The 19,156-nt window shown below is 29.9% G+C and overlaps 2 protein-coding genes across 2 annotated transcripts; both read right to left on the reverse strand.

Moving 5' to 3' along the window:
• Positions 1-11,405: 11,405 nt before the first annotated feature.
• LOC145759326 (uncharacterized) lies at positions 11,406-12,062 on the reverse strand. The gene has a single exon (XM_082573169.1). It carries the CDS (start codon positions 12,060-12,062, stop codon positions 11,406-11,408), a length of 657 nt encoding a protein of 218 aa, XP_082429295.1.
• Positions 12,063-13,833: 1,771 nt separating this feature from the next.
• Positions 13,834-14,493, reverse strand: LOC145759516 (uncharacterized). The gene has a single exon (XM_082573394.1). It carries the CDS (start codon positions 14,470-14,472, stop codon positions 13,834-13,836), a length of 639 nt encoding a protein of 212 aa, XP_082429520.1. The 5' UTR covers positions 14,473-14,493.
• Positions 14,494-19,156: the final 4,663 nt, after the last annotated feature.

Genomic DNA, 19,156 nt, shown 5'->3' on the forward strand with positions numbered 1-19,156 from the left:
AAATAATTTTGAGTAAGTAAGGGTAAAAGTAATGGTACGCAAGAATAAAAATAACCATAATATTTTTTTTATTTATAAACTATATTATTTTTTGTCATAAATTATCAATGTGAAATTGTTGACATGATAAAGTAATTATTAGGCCCAAACAAATTCGTATTCCCAGCTATGCTAATCTTAAGAAATTCTACAATAAATGTATTTTTTGTTTGGGCAAAATCTAGTTAATCTTTGGAAAAGTTGTCAGTAGCTTGCATATATTGTATATATATAACTATTTTGTAGCTGTTTAATTTTAATTTATTATATTTTTATGTTATAGTTGTAATACTTGCTTTTTTGAAAATCAGTTATATTTCAGGTGGGTTTGAAAATGTTTGTTCAATTTTATTTACAACTCTAGAAGTTTACATAGAAGTGGTGTTTACTATTCTTGTAATTTAACTAGCCTTTATTATGTAGATTATGGTTAATGCAAATTATTATAGGCCATAACTTAAATCATTTTATCTACAGCTAATTTGTCTGATTGTAGTTCGAATGGTCCCTACACATCAACATGTCTTAATAATTCTTGGATATTAGTTGGTTGTGTGGAAAACGGTTATGGACACCCAAATAATTTAACTTCTGATGAGCTAAATGCACTAAATGCTCTATCTGTCACGTAAAAAGTTGTTTTTGGTCGTATGGTTATAATATATTAATTTTTTGCCATAATTCTGAGGTTTGCTGAAGTCAAATTATGGAAAAGAATACACTTGTAATTATTTACTTTTTTTAATTAATGTACAAATGATTTTTTTAGGGATCTAGAATCTCATTTAAGGCAAATTCCTACTGAAGCATTAAATGGAGATGTTGATGCACAGTTGAATTGTTGGGGGTTGGGTAAAAAGCTTTTTTAGATGCTTCAGTGTTGCTAAATCGGCAACATTTGTTTATTAAACAATTAAAATTCATTGGTTAATTTTGTTCTATATTTTTATAGAAAGTTTTTCGCAAGATGAATGTTCTACATTTCTTCCTACATTATCGAGAAACTGTGTTAGTTTCATTTGGGTACAAAGTGGATGTAGCGACAAAGGAAGTTCATATCCTTCCATGTTAAGTGAACCTGATTTTAACAACCTTTATCAAAACATGAATCAAAGGTTATAGTTTAAAAGTTTAAAGAGGAACTAAACATGGTTTTTAAAATAAAAACTAATATTTGTAATCAATTTAGCTTATTTTCGGTAATTGTGCAGTTAAATGTTTTTTTTCAAAATATATATATAACATATCTATCTATAAATTAATTTCTTGTTTTAAACATTTTAAAAATCCTACTTTTTCAACCAAAATGATATAGAGAGGTTGAAGAAAGTGTGAAATCTATAGAATCTAGTGCACTAAGTGGAAATAAATTATATCAGGATGCTTGTTTTGGTTTAGGTAAATTGAAATTTCAAAGTTTTACTTAACAATAATAAATGTTCAAGAAATAAATAAAAATATAATTAACTTTCATTAAACACTAGTTAAACACCCTTTACAAAAAAAGTGTGCTTTTTTCTAAAGTTTTTTTAATATATGCTTCGAGGGTATTTAAAAAAAAAATAATAATTTGGTAAACTTTATATTTTGTAATTCACATAGAGCTACCAGTTAACTGCCCCACCTACTACTCACCACCATATTCAGAAGCGTGTTTATCCGATATGTGGTTGTCTACAATTGGTTGTAAAGAAACAGGAACACACTACCCAGCAAAATTAAACACCACAGAAAAAGCTTTTTTTCTTGGAACCAATTTACATGAAGTAGCTGAAAAGATGCAAATTTTAAAACAAGATCAAATTAAGTGTTATGGAGTGGGTAAGTTTTTTGTGATAGATTCTGCTGATGTGTTCCTTAAAAATTCCCTTTTTTAAGTCCTTTAATTTGTTTTTGTGTTATAGATCTTCCATTTGATTGCGATTATGAGCCTCCTCATAATGAATCTTGTCTTCTATCAACATTTTCATCAGTATTTTTTATTTGCTTTATATACAATTTTATATTACAACAACAATATTATTTAAGATAAAAGTAAACTCTTTGTTTTTATTTGCAATAGGTTGGTTGTAATGAAGTAAAAGGAAGAATTCCAACTGCTCAATTATCTAGTTTTCAAGCAATGTCAATTCCTATTTTATTAGAAGCAATGACAGTTATTAAAGTAAATTCAGAAAATGTAGTAAATGGCCTTGGTTTTGAAAGTTGCAATGGATCAGGTTAACAGTATTAAGAATGTTTGTGTTTGTAAAAATAAATATTATTTTTATGCAATTTAAATTTATCTGTTAAATTTAAAATATTTATTTACAGCTTATATTGATTTGCAAAATGATACTTTAATCAAAGTTCATTTGGATAGTCAAACATATAATGATGCATTGATGACTTGTCAAAATGAAAATGCATTGTTATTTTATCAGGTATAAGTAATAATTTATACTATTAATTGCTTGGCTGGAAGCTAATTTTTTAAATTAAAAATTGTAAATTTAATTTTATGTTTGAAGGTTGATAATTTTTTTTAAGAAATGCCATGTAAAAATATAGAAATTTTTGGTATTTTGTTTTCAAAAATTTTTAAACTTTTTTGTCTTTAGATATCTGATTCATCAATTCAAACTAAACTTGAAGAGAAATTATTTAATTCGTCTATAATGTTTAATTTGACTTCTTGGTGGATAGGGTTAGATGATAAGGATACAGAAGGTAACAAATTAAAAAATATGTAAAAAAGTTTTAAAAACAAAAATTTAATAGGCTAATTGGTATTTAAGGAACTTTTTTGTGGAATGATGGATATAATCTATCTGGGTATAACAAATGGGATTCTGCTTTACCCTCATCACATGTGGCACAGGATTGTGTTTATTTAAATTTCAATTCAACTTGGAGTTGGAATGTAGATGATTGCCAGGCTGTTAAGCCTTTTATTTGTCTAAAGTGTAAGTAACTTAAAGTATGTGGTATTTTAAAAGGTCTTAATTCACTGGTAAGTTTTGCGCTTATCTACCATTTTAACTAATTTTACATTATATAAAAATGTTTTTGGTTATAACTTGTAATGAAAATATTTAATATAAAATTTGACATGTGTTAAAGATACACCTCCTGATGAAATTTATGAGGATTTTACCATTCCAGGTAAAACCCTTTTTATTTTTATTATCTATGAAATCAGTAATGTAAAATTTAATATTATTAAGCTATGATATACATTTTCATTAAGTAGCTTATTGAAATCTTGCCTCGATAGTTATACATAAAAATTTTCTCGAATGAAAGTTTATTCAACAGATTTTATTAATGGTATATACAATAAAGGAAACCCTTACATGCACCTTTATATTACATTCAAATAAAGAAAAATAAAAAATCAGTTATTAACTTAGAAATAAGGTACAGATTTGTGCACAATCCTACTGTCATTTTATAATTTTAAGCTGGTTTTTATTGGCCATTATTCAGTCTTCGTTTAATTAAAATTTAGCAACTAATCTTTTGGCGTGATTGATGGAACATTTGTAAGCAAGCATTTTATTTCAAATAACTTATCTATTTAACTAAAATTTAATGTAATATTTATTTATGTACTCTGAAGTATTTAAAAGCAAATGTTAAAACAGGAGCGTGTTCACCACCCTGTAATGATAATGAAGAATGTGTAGATGGAAGTTGTCAGTGTTACACGGTCTTGTTTAAGGAAAATAATTGTTCTTGGTCTAAGGGTAACACCTGTTCTAATAATCAAAATATTAAATATAGTTAGATTAATATACTAATATATTTTAAAGCATTTTATTATTAATTTTGCTTTTTTTTAATTGGTTTTAATGTTATTTAAGGTCATTTGGCTGACAGGGAAGTTAAATTTGGTAAAAAGTCCTTTCTTTTTGTGAAACAGCTAGCTTCTTGGAGACAGGGCAACCAGTTTTGTAAAGGTTATTTTAAAACAATTAAGCTGTTTTTATTTTAATCAGTATATACTTTATATTAAAAGCTCATTAAGACAAAAGAACTATTTTTATAATCGGCTATATACTAGTATGTTAATTTAATTTAATGTATCATCGATTATTTTATAACAAATACTTAAAATCTTAATAATTATAGGACATGGTGGCCATTTAGCTATGCCTTATAATAAAGATAGGCATGATCTTCTTATTAGAAACATGATAGATATAGAGATGGCCAATACAGGTTCATCAGCTTGGTTAGGTTTTAGTGATTTTGACTCTGAAGGAGTTTGGAAATTTATCAATGGAATGGTTTTAAATTTTTCACCAGTTTTTAAAAGTAATTTGTTTTTGCACAAAAGTTTAAATAGATAATTTAAACATACTAAAAACCATTTAAATATTTTTATTTTAACTGTTTTTAGAACTAAATATCAAGAGTTCGCAATATATTTATAGAATGTTTATTTTATCCAGTACAGAAACCTTACAATTTTTTAATCGTATAATTAAAATTTTATTGAGAGTATGGAGTAAAAGTTTAATACCAAGTTTTAGGTTTTTATAAAATATACAGGATCAGTTGAACTGAATTAATCTATTCAATTAAATGTATATCAAATGAATCACATATATCATGTGAAATTTAAACGGGTTAAGGTCATTTTGAAATTTAGTTCATGTGATTTTTTTTTAATATAGTTCTTGTGGTTTATTCGATCCAGTAAATTTTATAAAAACTTCCAAGTTTTTATATTTATAGCCTTGTTGAAAGTTTATTAACTTTAAATTTATCATTTTTTAAAGATATGACAAATAATGGTAAAATTCCTATGTACAACTACAACACAACCTCTGTACTAGAAACTTGGCATTTTTACTATGAAGAGAAATACAGGTTTTTTAATAAAGATCTAGCAGTTAAGTTTTGTACAAATTTAGATGGAGGAATTCTTCCTAAAATTGAAACCCAAGATGTATTTGATTTTTTCACAAGATATCATGATGTAGGTTCTTCAAACTTTTGTAAACTAAATTGTTTAAATAAAACTAACATAAAATTCTTAAAATTAAATAAACCCTTTTTTAATGAATTTTTAAACTTTTTTAATGATTTTTTTTGTAGACTTATTTTCAGTATTTAAGTGATAGAGGAGTACATCTAGCTGAGTTACATTCACATCATTATTTTTGGTTATCAATGGAGCGGAAAGCTACACCAGAAGGCTTGGCAAAAACGAATCCCAAAAATTGGCCTCCTTTTTTGTGGTCTGATGGGGAACAGACTTATTTTAATCCACTTTGGTATCAACGAAATAGAATTCCTCTTCCGGATGATTTTAATCATACTAGTAAAATTTTAAATAGAAAGTTAAGCTAAATTTTTTTTGACGAATTCTAATTCTAAAAAAATTGTAAAGTTTTTTTAAAACGCTTAAAATGTATTTAGTTTTTCCCAGTTTAATATGAATTTTATTTCCAGAATTTAATCCATGGCATAAAGTAGATCCGAATAATGCAGAATTTTTACTTTTGACTTCGGAATATGCTGGCTTAGAGGAAAGATGTGGTACCTGGTATGCTGATAAAGATGGACAGTTTTTTTTAGATTGGGGTTGTTATCGATTGGGTCATGTTTTAAGCTGCCAAAAAGGTAGGTTTTTGTTTATATATTAAAACCATTAGTTAAACTTATAATAAAAGAGTATTTTAAGATGTTAGCAACAGATACAAAAATTTATAATAAAAGATTAGAGTTAGTTATAATAAAAGGTTAGAAAACATGCTATACTAAGAGTTGACAACTTTTTAAGAAGCAACAAAAAATGTTAACTTATTTAAATAAAAAATTGCTTTTTAAAATTTTTTTGGTGTTTTAATTTCTAAATGCAAATATTTTTAATGATAAAATATTAACCGTGCGTCTTAATATTTAATAAAAAGCAACTTATAAACTGATGCCAAACTGATACGTATACTTTTTTATGATTTTACCTGTACAATGGCTTCAAATTTTGGTTAACATTTATTTTAAAATATAAAATAATTTTATTTAAAAATAAAAATTTAGGTCCATTTCCATTTGAGAGATGGAATTATGGAGGAACTAAATACACAGAGCCAAATAATGGAAATGGAGAAGTGGATGAAAATTGTGGAGCGATGAGATTGGATTTAAGTGATGAGGGTAGAGATTTTACGAGTATAAAAACTGAGTTTTGGAATGATTATAATTGTGCAATAAAATTTCCATTTGTCTGTGAAGTAGGTAAGCGAAATTTTTACTTCAATAAAAAAAACATTTAAAGTTTTTTTTAAACATATTAATTGGTCTGCAGTGTGCTGTAGCAGTCAGAACAATTGCTACACTAATGAGGTCGTGGGTTCGATTTCCACTTCTCTTATTCTATAACGCTCTTAAGTAAGGCCCTATGAATGATATGAACTCCTGCTGAGCAAGCATTAATCAGCAGCGTAAATATTGGGCAGTTATATTGTATAACTAACCAAACTGCGAAAGGCAACTCAAGACTGTGTCGGGGTAACTGATGTTACTCTATGTAAAGGTTGTGCAGTCAACCTTCCCACATCAAGGATAGCGATATATACATACAAAAAAATTATGTTTAATAATTGTATCTGAATTAACTGATTTTAAGACGTAATTTGAAAAGAATTTTAACATAAAGAAATTTTGATTTGATCATTGAAATATATATTTAACAGCAAAGTCTATCTTTAAATATTTTCACAGTTTTACCAGAAGGTTGTTTAACGTATAACCCAGTTTTAACAGAAGATTGTGTTAGAGATATTGCAGAAAAAGTAAATTAATATGCAAACAATTTCTAATATTAAAATAGAAATTGTTTTTTTTTTGTATTCAAATATTTAAAAAAATACCAGAATATAATTAACTGTTTTGTAATAAAGTGTCACATTTCTAAAAAAATCCTAAATTAATTTTCTTATAATTAACATATTCAGGATAATTGTTTTTGTTTAGTTGGGTTGCAAAGGTATCTTGCCAAATCACTTAATAGCCCATTTGAAACAAAGTACAGTTGGTTATGTTCAAAATTGGTTTCGGGAAGCTGTAGAAAATGCAAGCAATCCAAAAGAAACTTTATTTAAAGAAATATGCAAAAAAACTGGTAATTCGTAATACGAACTTTATTAGCAATGTTCTTTTTTAGGTAAACTTTATGTATAATTAGTGGTCTTTAGAGCCCAATTTTGTTGATTTTTTAATTTAGAATATATTAGTCACGAGGGCACAGACATCCTTTATCAGTTGAACCAAACTGACTACAAAACAGCTGTTGAAATATGTAGAAGAGATGGTGCTGTACTACCTACAGTAAATAAAATCTTATGTTGATCTTATTTCATAATTCTAAAATGTAAAATGGCCTATAGAATAGTCATTAGGCAAGTTGGTTGGTTTTCAACTAAGAATTCTAATGTACAACACTTGTCAATAACTAACATACTTACTTTAAATAACGTTTATATGTTTTTATAATATATTATACCGGCAGCGTGGTGTAGTGATAAGAACACTTGCTACACCACCATTGGGTTGTGGGTTTAATCCCCACTGCTTTTATGCTGTAGCGCCCTTGAGACGCTATAAACGATAAAAACTCCTGCAAACCAGCACCTAATCAGCAGCATAATTATCGGACAATTATAATTTATATAAAATCTCAAACTTTTACAGGCAATTTGAGACTGGGTTGAAGTAACTGATGTTACTTTATGTTTAGGTCTACATTTGACCTTTTCACATCGAGGATAAAGATATATCAAAAAAAAATTTAAAAAAATAAATAGTTGTAATACATTTTACCAAAGTCATTTTTTAAATGACTTACCTGTAATATGTGTTTAACTTTAACTGAACCCCTATAGGATACCTTTAAATAATTTAATCTTTAAATTGTTTGGTTAATGAATTGCTTAAACTGTCTGTGGTAGCCAGCAATGTACATTAACAACATTGTATTTATTATTTTTTTTAATTTTTCATCATAACTGACAAAAATTCAACTTTTAGTTTAGTATTTTTAATTACCAATGTTTCATTATTTTTTTTGTTAAGCTTAAAAATAAGGCTGACGTACTGAGGTTTCTGGATAAAGCAACAAAACTGCCAAATATCACAAATTATTGGTGGTTAGGTTTGGATGATATAAGAGTGGAGGGTAAGCATTTTATTGCTAAATAACAACACAATGTAAATAATATTATTAAGTTTACCGGCAGCGTGGTGTAGTGGTAAGAACACTTGCTACACCACACATGAGGTCTTGGGTTCAATCCCCACTGCTCTTATGCTGTAGCATTCTTGAGTATAAGAAGCTATAAATGGTACGAACTCCTGCTGAGCCAGCACTTAATCAGCAGTATAATTATCAGGCAATTATAATCTATATAATATTCCAAACTGCTAAAGGCAACTCGAGACTGGGTCGGAGTAACTGTTGTTGCACTAGTTTAGGTTCCGCATTCGACCTTCCCACATCGAGGATAAAGATATATACAAAAAAAAAGTTATGGTTAAATTATCCAATCTTTCAATTGGGGAGCAATATTCAAAATTAAGAGCTACAAATTTTATGCTTAGGTTTTTTTGAATGGTCAAGTGGTGAACCATTAGATGATCATCATTACAGTGCTTGGGAAGGTGACATATCAACAACTATTGAAGATAAGGACTGTGTTGCTATGAATGCTTTTAATCATCTTCAGTGGAGTGAAAAAGATTGTGCAGATGAATATGCTTTTCTTTGCATTAAAGGTATAATTTACATTAGGGATATCAAAATTATTACACTTTTGTTCAATTAAAGAAAAAATAACGATTAGTTAAATTTTTACACACAAAAATTTAATATTCTAATAAAGCTACTTGTGATTATCCATTAAACTATTCTGCCGTACATCGTGATCATTGCTACAACTTCAGACATGATCCTAAGTCGGAAACAAGACAACCAAGTCCATATGCAAGAACAATTAAAGAAGCTTCATCAAATTGTAAAAAATCCCTTGGGTAATTATTTACAAAAATACATTAAAATTAAAAGTAACACCATAAAGCTATTTTTTTATTTAACACCTGTCAGCTTTAAAATTAAGCGGCAGCATGGTGTAGTGGTTACAACACTTCCAACCCTACAAGAGATTCTGGGTTCGATCTCCAGTGATATCATGATGTAGTACCTTTAAGTAAGGTGCTATAAATGGTATTAATTTCTGCTGAGCCACCACTTAATCAGCAGCTTAATTATTGGACAATTATAATATAATCTATAGTATCTCAAACTGCCAAAGGCAACTTGAGACTGGGTTGGGGTAACAGTTGTGACTCTATGATGAGGTTGTGAAGTTGACCTTCTCATCGAGGATAAGAATATATACAAAAAAATGGCAGTTGTGAAATTATATTGTATATATTGTCAGAATCGATAGGACCTCATGCTTTAAATTGTTTTAACTAAACAATGCTACTAGTTTAATTTTTTACATGGTACTGTAAAAAGATGTTAAGACCTTTTTTATTGTTTAGAAAACTGTCTGTAGTAGAAGATCAATCAACTTCGTTATTTTTTGATCAATTTGGATTGACAGATGCTGACTATCATTATTTAACTAAGTATAACTTTTTAAAAAAAATTTTTATTTTTAAGTTTTGTATTGTTTTTTATTTACTATTTGATTAATTTTACAACTTTACTGATTTTTAATTAGTTTTATTTAGCTGAAAAAATGTTGATAATTTTTCTACCATATTTCAATAAGCTATGCTATTAATTAAAATTAAATTTAAAACTCAAGCACATTAAAACACTATCAGTTTTACTAATATGATTAACTTTTTTAGATTTTGGGTATCTTTATATGACAAGTCATTACAAAATGAAACAAATCCAAGTAAACGAGATTGGAAATGGAATGACAACGGAACCGAGTCATCACTAGGAGATTTCTTTACATTTATTAGAGGTTCAATGAAATTAATATCTATATATTGTTTCTCTTTGGTGTAAAAAGGTCAACTTTACGGTTAAATTATAGAGTAACATACTCTGAACCTGTCTATAGTTAGTTGCGTTTGTCAAGATGATTACCAGATAATTTACTTGCCAGTTGGTTATTGGCTTGACAGAAAATTTCACAGTTTATAGTATCTTATTTAAGCGCTTTAGCAAAAAATGGGATAATTGCTATTCAAGCCTGATCTTTTCCAACCACTTTGCTGTTACCAATATATTTTTTGTCAAGTTTAATATTTTATTATTTTTAATTTTTATTAAGATGGGTTTCAAATTTCCAATATGCAAACTCACAAGGAGAAAGATTCACTTATACCGTTTGCAATGAGGTGTATGTATGGTGATTTATTAAATAGAACATACCAACTACCTTTAGATCCCTTAAGTGGTCATCATTATGCTAGAAGGTAACAAGACAGATACAAATTCGATTTTTTGTTAATATATATTTAATATTCTGAATGCCAGTTTATTTATATAAACTTTAAAAGGTTTTGATTTAAATAAGTTTTAAGTTAAAAAATAACTTATAACAACCAAAATAAACTTTAAAATAATTTAGTTGGGCCTATATTTTTTTGGTAACATGGTTTTAAAAAAGTTTAGATTTCTGATTTTTAGTACGTGTTTACACGTGTTTTACTATTTTTCTATTTATCACACATTAGATTAATCTTATTTGCTTCTAAAATAGCGGTTTAATTAAAGTACTTAGACTACTACTTGATGTGTGTTTTTTGTTAAATGTTACAGTTACTATGTTAATTAATATTGTAAAAATACATAGACATTAGAATTAATTTTAACAATTAATTTAAAAAAAAGTTTGGTACATTAAAAAAATTTGACTATTTGTTAGTCATACAATGACATAAATAAAAAAAAATTTTTGGTAATGTTATTTCTTTTTTTAAATATTTGTTATTTATTCTTATAGTAAGTCCTGCAAATATAGTGACCCGGTTGATCTTATGTGGACTTGGGTTTCTACTTACCACCTTATGCATGTTAAAAGTGGACTTTGTTTAACTGCTCCCTTTGAGATGGATCAACAATCCACAGAAGGTTTTTTATATACTTCCTATAGCTAATTTAAATACTACACATTGTAGCAGTTAAATAGAAGTGAGAAAGCGTCTTACTAGTTTAACGGTGAATTACAGAATGAATGAAAGATAAGATAACAGCGGGACGCTTAAGTAATTAGGAAAAAGGTCATAACAACATGCGTATAACGTACACACACATACTACGCTTCGTATGTCAATAAAGTAGTGCGCTACACAATTCCCCCCCAGAAGCGTAGTAAAAATTATAAGAAAATTAAAAATTACAAAAAAAACAGTTAATTTTGTTTCGTTTTTGGTCTTCCACGTTTTTTGGGTATTGCCACTTGAACAGGCTGCGTCAAATCAACGTTGGCTGGTTTCAAACGATCAACGGACAAAGTTTGTTTGGTACCACCAATATCCAAAATAAAAGTTTTTATATCACGCTTTATTACATAATATGGTCCTTCATAAGGTGCTGTCAGTGGAGGGCGATGAGCATCTTTTCGAATAAAAACATATTTACAAGTTTTTAAAGTTTGAGGGACATATGTAGTTTGATTTGCGTGGCGTGACATGGGTTGTGGCATAAACTGGCTGATTTTTTCGCGTATAAGCTTTAATTTTTGTTCGCTGTTTGTTTTGTCAGGGTCATGAAAAATGAAATCTCCTGGGACAGTAATTGGGGCGCCGTATACTAGCTCCGCCGACGACACCTTTAAATCTTCTTTAGGAACGGTTCTTATACCTAAAAGCACCCATAGAAGTTGATTCGTCCAGTTAGGTCCAGTCAACCGCGCCATTAACGAACTTTTAAGGTGGCGATGTAATCGCTCAACCAAACCATTGGATTGCGGCCTGAAAGCACACGTGTGGTGTAACTGAATGCCGAGTGAGGCGTTTATAGATCTCCAGACACTAGAGGTAAATTGCGATCCTCGATCAGACGACATATTTAAAGGAATACCAAATCGCGATATCCAATTGTATAAAAAAGCTTTTGCACATGTATCTGTTGTTGAATATCAGTCGTATATTCGGAAATAGCCGACAGATGTCGTTGTTGTCGATTAGACCAAGGATCAGTGGCTTTAGAAAAAGCAAAAGTAAGTGGTTTGTGATCTGTGTAGATGGTAAATACTCTACCTTGGAGAAAATAACGAAAATGGCGAACAGCTAGATACATTGCCAGCAGTTCCCGATCGAATGCGCTATATTTTATTTCGGCAGGTCGTAAATATTTGCTGAAGAAAGCAAGAGGTGTCCACTTTCCATTAATTACTTGTTGCAAAACGGCACCAACCGCCTGTTGTGATGCGTCAACCGTTAAGGCTGTTGTAGCATGCGCCTGGGGGTGATGAAGCATGGTACAATTAGCAAGTGACAATTTTGCCTTGTCAAAAGCGAATTGCGTGTCCTTATTCCAGATCAACTTTTTTGGCTTTCCTGACAAACTTTTATAAATTGGCGTCATTATGCGTGCGGCATCAGGAATAAAACGAAAATAAAAATTTATCATTCCGGCAAACTCCTGTAGTCCTTTAACAGTTTTAGGGGGCTGCATTTGCGTAATAGCTTTTACTTTATCCGGTAAAGGAATTATTCCAGCTTTGTTAACCAAATGCCCTAGAAAGTTGAGTTCTGATTTGCCAAATCGACATTTGTCAATGTTAACGACTAAGCCGTTTAGTGACAGAACTTCAAAAAGACTTTTTAAGTGTTCAAGGTGCTCTTTCTCAGATTTGCTTGCTACCAATATGTCATCCAGATAGATGAACACGAAATTAAGACCTTGACACACACTGTCCATGAGTCGCTGGAAAGCTTGTGCAGCATTTTTTAACCCGAACGGCATGCGCCTGAATTCAAAAAGGCCAAATGGAGTTATGACAGCGGTCTTCGGTATATCTTCAGGGGCCACTGGCACTTGGTGATATCCTCTGACTAAATCTATTTTAGAAAATAGGCAACAACCGTCTAAATGCGATGTAAAATCTTGTATATTGGGTATCGGATAACGATCCGGTTCTGTGAATGCATTTAGACGGCGATAATCACCGCACGGTCTCCAACCTCCAGAAGCTTTGGGCACCAAATGAAGGGGTGAAGACCAAGGACTAGAGGAGCGTTGAATTATGCCCATTTCCAACATCTTTGTAAACTCCGTTTTGGCAATAATAAGCTTCTCGGGTGGCAATCGACGAGCTCGTGCGTGAACAGGTGGACCGATGGTGGGAATGTAATGCATGATATTGTGCTTAGTGGTCTTTTGATCAAAACGTGGCAACGTAAGCCCTGGAAACTGATGCAATAACGATGTATATGTTGAATTGACTTGCAATACCAATTTTTGTGGAGGGTCGTTTTTTAAAACTGGTTTTTGCAAAAGCTTTTGGCCGTTTATGTCTACTAGGAAGGAGTTTTTACGCAAAAAATCTGCACCAAGAAGTGGCCTAAGAACATCCGCAATAACGAACTTGCATAAAAATGTACCAACAGGTAAGCAAATTTTTGTCATTTTAGTCCCATATGTGCATATTTTGCCTCCATTAGCGGAAAGAAGTGGTTGTTGTTTGGTTCTTGTTCGTCGCTCATAACTGGTCGGCGGGATAACACTTACTTCAGCACCAGTGTCGATGAGAAATCTAATTTTGGGATTGATGTCGTGCACAAAAAATAAATTGTTTTGTTTACCGGTTGCTGCCGCTGACAGCAACCGGCCATTTAATTTTCCGAAAAATTACAAGGAGGAACGCATTTTCTGGCCCTGTTTCCAAACCGGCGATGATAGAAACATAGAGAATCGCCATTCTTATCGGGTTTTCGCTCAGTTAGTGTCCGATTAACTCGAGAAATGGCGTAAGGTGATGGAGCATTTCTTGCCATCCATACAGCATCGGCACGTTGCGCAAGTGCATGCATGTTTGCGAATGAATCATGGGCAAGAACTAAACGTACATCCTCTGGTAGATGTTGCAAAAAAAGGTGTTGAAAAATAAAACACGATTTGTGATCGCCTAACAGTGCCAGCATTTCATCCATTAATTCGGACGGTTTGCGTTCTCCCAAACCAGGCATGTTTAGCAACCGAGAAGCCCTTTCTTGTGCGGAAAGCGTGAATGTTCCTAGCAATCTTTGTTTGAGTGCTTCATACTTGTCATTGCTTGGAGGGTTTTCCAATAAATCAATGACCCGAAGGGCAGTATCTTGATCTAAGGCAGCAACCACATACAAGTATTTCGTCTGGTCAACATTTATTTTTCTTAACTCAAACTGAGCTTCTGCTTGTTGATACCAAACTCTCGGATGAGCTGACCAAAAGCTTGGCAATTTTAAAGAAACAGAATTCTCTTCTTTAATCATTCTAGAAATGTCGTTTCTAGATGTCGGGGTCACCAATGTAGCAGTTAAATAGAAGTGAGAAAGCGTCTTACTAGTTTAACGGTGAATTACAGAATGAATGAAAGATAAGATAACAGCGGGACGCTTAAGTAATTAGGAAAAAGGTAATAACAACATGCGTATAACGTACACACACATACTACGCTTCGTATGTCAATAAAGTAGTGCGCTACAACATACAATTTATTGTGTTATATTTTTTTGTTATTAAAAATGTTTTGTATTTACTTTCTCCAGCATAATTTCATAACACTTTGCTTAATTAACTTAATTTTTTGGTTGATATTGTTAACAAACATACCAATTTTGTTTAAAAAAAAGTAAAAAAATGTTTAATAAGGTATTATCAAAATTATTCTTTGTAACAGTTTTTGTTGAACTTTAGTTCCAGAATCACCAGCATTAAGAGTGCGGCCTTGTAACTTTAGTGATACCTACCAACACTGGGTTTGTCAGTCAAGTAACACGTTTCATATTAAGCTAAGAGGGTTCAAACATAGTTTTTTACTGGACGCAGTAAGTTTTTTATATAAAATATTTGTAATAAATGAAATTGTTTGTTTTTATCTGACTGTTATAGTTTTTTTATAATTATTATATTGGATGTATTTTATATAACTTTAAGTTTTTTAATCATACCTTGGTCATAATTTATTTTAGCAAAGCTATATTATTTTAATAAAAGAAATGCAATTTGAATTGACATAAGATTAAGCTTTTTTTATCATTGTGATTTATTTAAAAAAAAAATTAACTATTTTTTTATTTCAAAATGACTAAACTTTTTTACATGTATTGTTTTTAACCAAACATAAATATTTGAGGTTTATGTTATAGTTGGAACCTTATGACAGAGTGTTTATGGGAGGACCAACCACAGATGACAGTTGTGAAACTTTTTGGAAAGCCAAAAATGGTGAAGAATCAATCTGTGACGAGCGATATAGACCTGCAGGTAAAAGTTATTATGTAATAAATAAAACAACTGATGAATATACTAGGTAAAACAAAAAATATAGTCTTAACCTATTGTGGGTTTAAAATTTTCGAGCTCTTTTGATGAAAATGTACGAATACCAATTTTTTAACGTTTTAAAATACCTGCACATTTTACAGTTCTATGCCAGCTGTAACACTAAAGTAAATATTAAAAAAATTATAAACAATGGCGAATTAAAACTTACATTAAGGGTGACATTCTTATGTAAACTATGTTACAAATGTTTACTTAATTTATTGTGGACATATTAATTTTTAAAATGATATGACTCATAGTTGCAAACTTCTGAATTAAGCTACGTACTTACTTTTTAATTTTGGGTATCGATGTTAAGTTTTTACAAATGGTTTATAGTATGTTAAATGTCACTTTTACTAATACTTAATTGTTTTTTAATGTATTTAGAAAATTTGTTTTTGGTAAAAAATGGAGAAATAAAGTACGAAAAAAATCCGGATTGTAATTATGAACCTCCATCTGTTGACAATAGATTTGATGATAAAAGAAAAGCAGAGATATATTGTTTAAGACGTGGTAAGTCTGTGGTATTTATTAAATCCTGTTTATTTCTTATGTAAACGCCTTGCTTTTAAAAGTTAGAAGTTTTTAAGACAACTCTTTTTAATATTGAGGAATAGTTAGTTTGTTGTTTTAATAAACCGAGTTTATTTCATATATATATATATTTAAAAGTTCAGATTACTTAGACAGCATTCTATTATACGTTCTTAGGTGGTAAACCTGCAAGTGTATCAGACATTAACGCAGGTGTAAAAGATGGTTTTAGTGAGGGTTGTACATGTGCTCATGTAGCAGGTGATAGTAAGTTAAGAGGTTTTATGAAACATGAAGACAGGAAATGTGCTTTCGGTCCTGGTATGCCAAGTTTAACTAGAAATCTGTTTGTTTGTGATGGCACCGACTCTGAGTATCAGTGGTGCTACAGGTAGTGTTACTTGAAAGTATCTTACATAAGAGTGAAACAAAGTTTTATTTTTTTCTGAAAGGTTCTTTTAAATTTATATGATTTTCGATGTAATCTAATCATTAAGTTATTTTACTGAAAACAAGTTGTAATGTTAACCAACTAATGTAAATTGAAGTTATTGTTAAAATCTCTGCTTAGAATTACTGTTTTTTTTGTTGTTGCATTAATTTTAGGGGCACAAGAAAAGATAATGTAAAGCAAAATTTACAGTATGCGCGTTGGTGTGCAACGTATTCTTTTTTGACCTCTGAGCTTAAAGGTTTAGAAGAAAGATCTTGTCTCGAGCAAAACTACTTTGTATGTGATAAACGTAAGTTCTTTCAGTCTTATGTTGAAAACTTAATATGGATAAATTAGATTTTGCGTATCTCCACTTTTTAAATTTTAATAAAAAAGATTTAAAGATTTCAACAAACATAATTAAAAAAAACATTGTTCTTTTGAATTTTATCTTGCGACTGTAATACAAAAAATTTCACACCTTAAAATTTTACTTTATTATTAAACTAGTATTAAAAGCTTTAGTACCTGAAGTTATAAGTTATCTACAAACTTAAAAGTACTATAATTCTAGGTTATTTATACACTTAGTGGTATACTATACGTTAATAAACATTAAAATTTTAGAGATGTTAGATTGTTGTTGCTCCGCTCCTCATATTCCCGATAAGAGTTTCTATGTAAGAGAGGATTGGAGAGAAGGTCAAAATGCAACCAAACTACAATGCCAACCTGGTTATGGTTTTAATGCAGATCCTAATGTTAAAGAGAAACATTTGGAGTGTGTTAGTGGTTCTAGAATCTGGAATCCTGATCCTACGACTTTACAATGTCAACGTATGACTTACAATAATGAATTACAATTTTATTTAGCTATATTAGGCTGTTATGAATAATAAAGCAATATTGTTAAATAGGGATTTAAAAACTTATTTTTTTAATAATATTCTAGTTTCTAAATATTATGTTAATTTATAAGTAAGACAGTAAAACATAAAAAAAATAAATTGTTTTCCTAACGTGCACTTTCTTTTTTAATTGTATTTACTAATTTTAAAAAAAAATTGTAGTTTATGATATTAAAGTTTTTTTTTTTACTCTTTTCAGGGCTTTCTTGTTCTGATCCACCTCCATTAAACAACAATGTTAGAACATCTAACCCTTCTGGTATAACTAGTGGAAATTACAAGTACAATGATACAGTAACTTACTCTTGCAACCCGACCTTAACAATTAACTCATTACCTGGTATTAAAACAAAAACTATTACTTGTCAAGATGATCAGACTTGGGGACCGGATCCTGACAAATTTGATTGTTTACGTAAGTTTCTTTGTAAAAATTTTATACTAAGTGCAAATTTTCTTTCAAGATAATATAAATTTTGATAGGTTTTAAAAAGCTCTATTTTAATTGCATTTTTATATAAATCTTATATTTGGCCAGGTTTTTATTAACTGTAATAAAATATCACAGAGTTACATTTTGTCACCCTAAAACTTTTTACTTTATTTATTAAAAAAATTTACTTTATTAAGCTTTTCATGTTAAAACATTGCTACTAAGTATTGTGAAATTGTATTCATGGTAATTGTTGTAATTAACATGGCCTAACTCTTTCTAAACATCTTGTGACGTTAATCACTTATTAATAGATTACATTGATAGAATATGTGTAAAAATAACGTATTTTATTAATAAAGAAAAGGTTTACCATTTTACATTTAAAAAAAAACAATTTTAAAAATTAACCTATAAAAAATTTAGACAATAAAACAAAGCTAATTTTATTTTATGAATTTATTACAGTTGTTAAATGCAAAAATATTCCACAAATGCGAAACAGCAAAGCTCACTATACTGAATCGAACAATACGTTATGGTACAGCTGTAGCACCGGTTATTGGGTTGAAAGAGGTGTAACTGAAGTACATGGATTTAATTGTTTAGATAGTGGGGAATGGGAACCTAACCCATACACCAATGTTTCCTGTCAAGGTGTAAAATAACTTTTTGTGATTTTATTGTTTTATTTAAATAACTTTTAATTTTTTTGTTACTTTTTATACATTATGCAACCCCTATTTTGTCAACTAAAGAACTTTGGATGTATATGTGTATTTTTTAGTTTTTTTCGTATCACCTTAAGGTGATAAGTTTTATATTTTTTATTGGGTACGGGTGTGCTGTTATGACGTGTTTTTGAGCTATCCGTTAACGCCGGGCTCAAGGGCGAATAGTGTGGCGTTGGTGCGGCTCGCACCCGAAACCTTTCGGCTTGTAATCCGACGCCATGACCGGTTCGCCACACTACTGGACTTATATGTGTATTTTTATTTAGTTTTATCTTGTGAAGAACCAACTGCTCCACCTCATGGTCAAACCTTATTAACAAGCTACAGGTTAAAATATATTTATATTTATTAAAAAGGGTTGTCAATTCTGTTCAGTCTTTTTCTGATTTATAAGAACTGGAACCTATGTTATTTACTTCAAGCTGTATAGTAAAATTAGTTGTAATTTATAGTTTAGTAGTTAGTTCCACTAACCAAAACTTAATGTTTTGATTAATGTGTTTCTTACTTAATTAACTAATATTGACATTAAAATTACAGATATTTGGCAAATTTGACAATAATATGCGATATAGGTTTTGC

Source organism: Corella eumyota, chromosome 1 (genome assembly GCF_963082875.1).
Source record: "Corella eumyota chromosome 1, kaCorEumy4.1, whole genome shotgun sequence".
In the NCBI taxonomy this organism is placed as follows: Eukaryota; Metazoa; Chordata; class Ascidiacea; order Phlebobranchia; family Corellidae; genus Corella; species Corella eumyota.

Coding starts and splice junctions, on each gene's coding strand:
- LOC145759326 (XM_082573169.1), bottom strand. CDS start 12,062: ATGTCGTCTGATCGAGGATCGCAATTTACCTCTAGTGTCTGGAGATCT.
- LOC145759516 (XM_082573394.1), bottom strand. CDS start 14,472: ATGATTAAAGAAGAGAATTCTGTTTCTTTAAAATTGCCAAGCTTTTGG.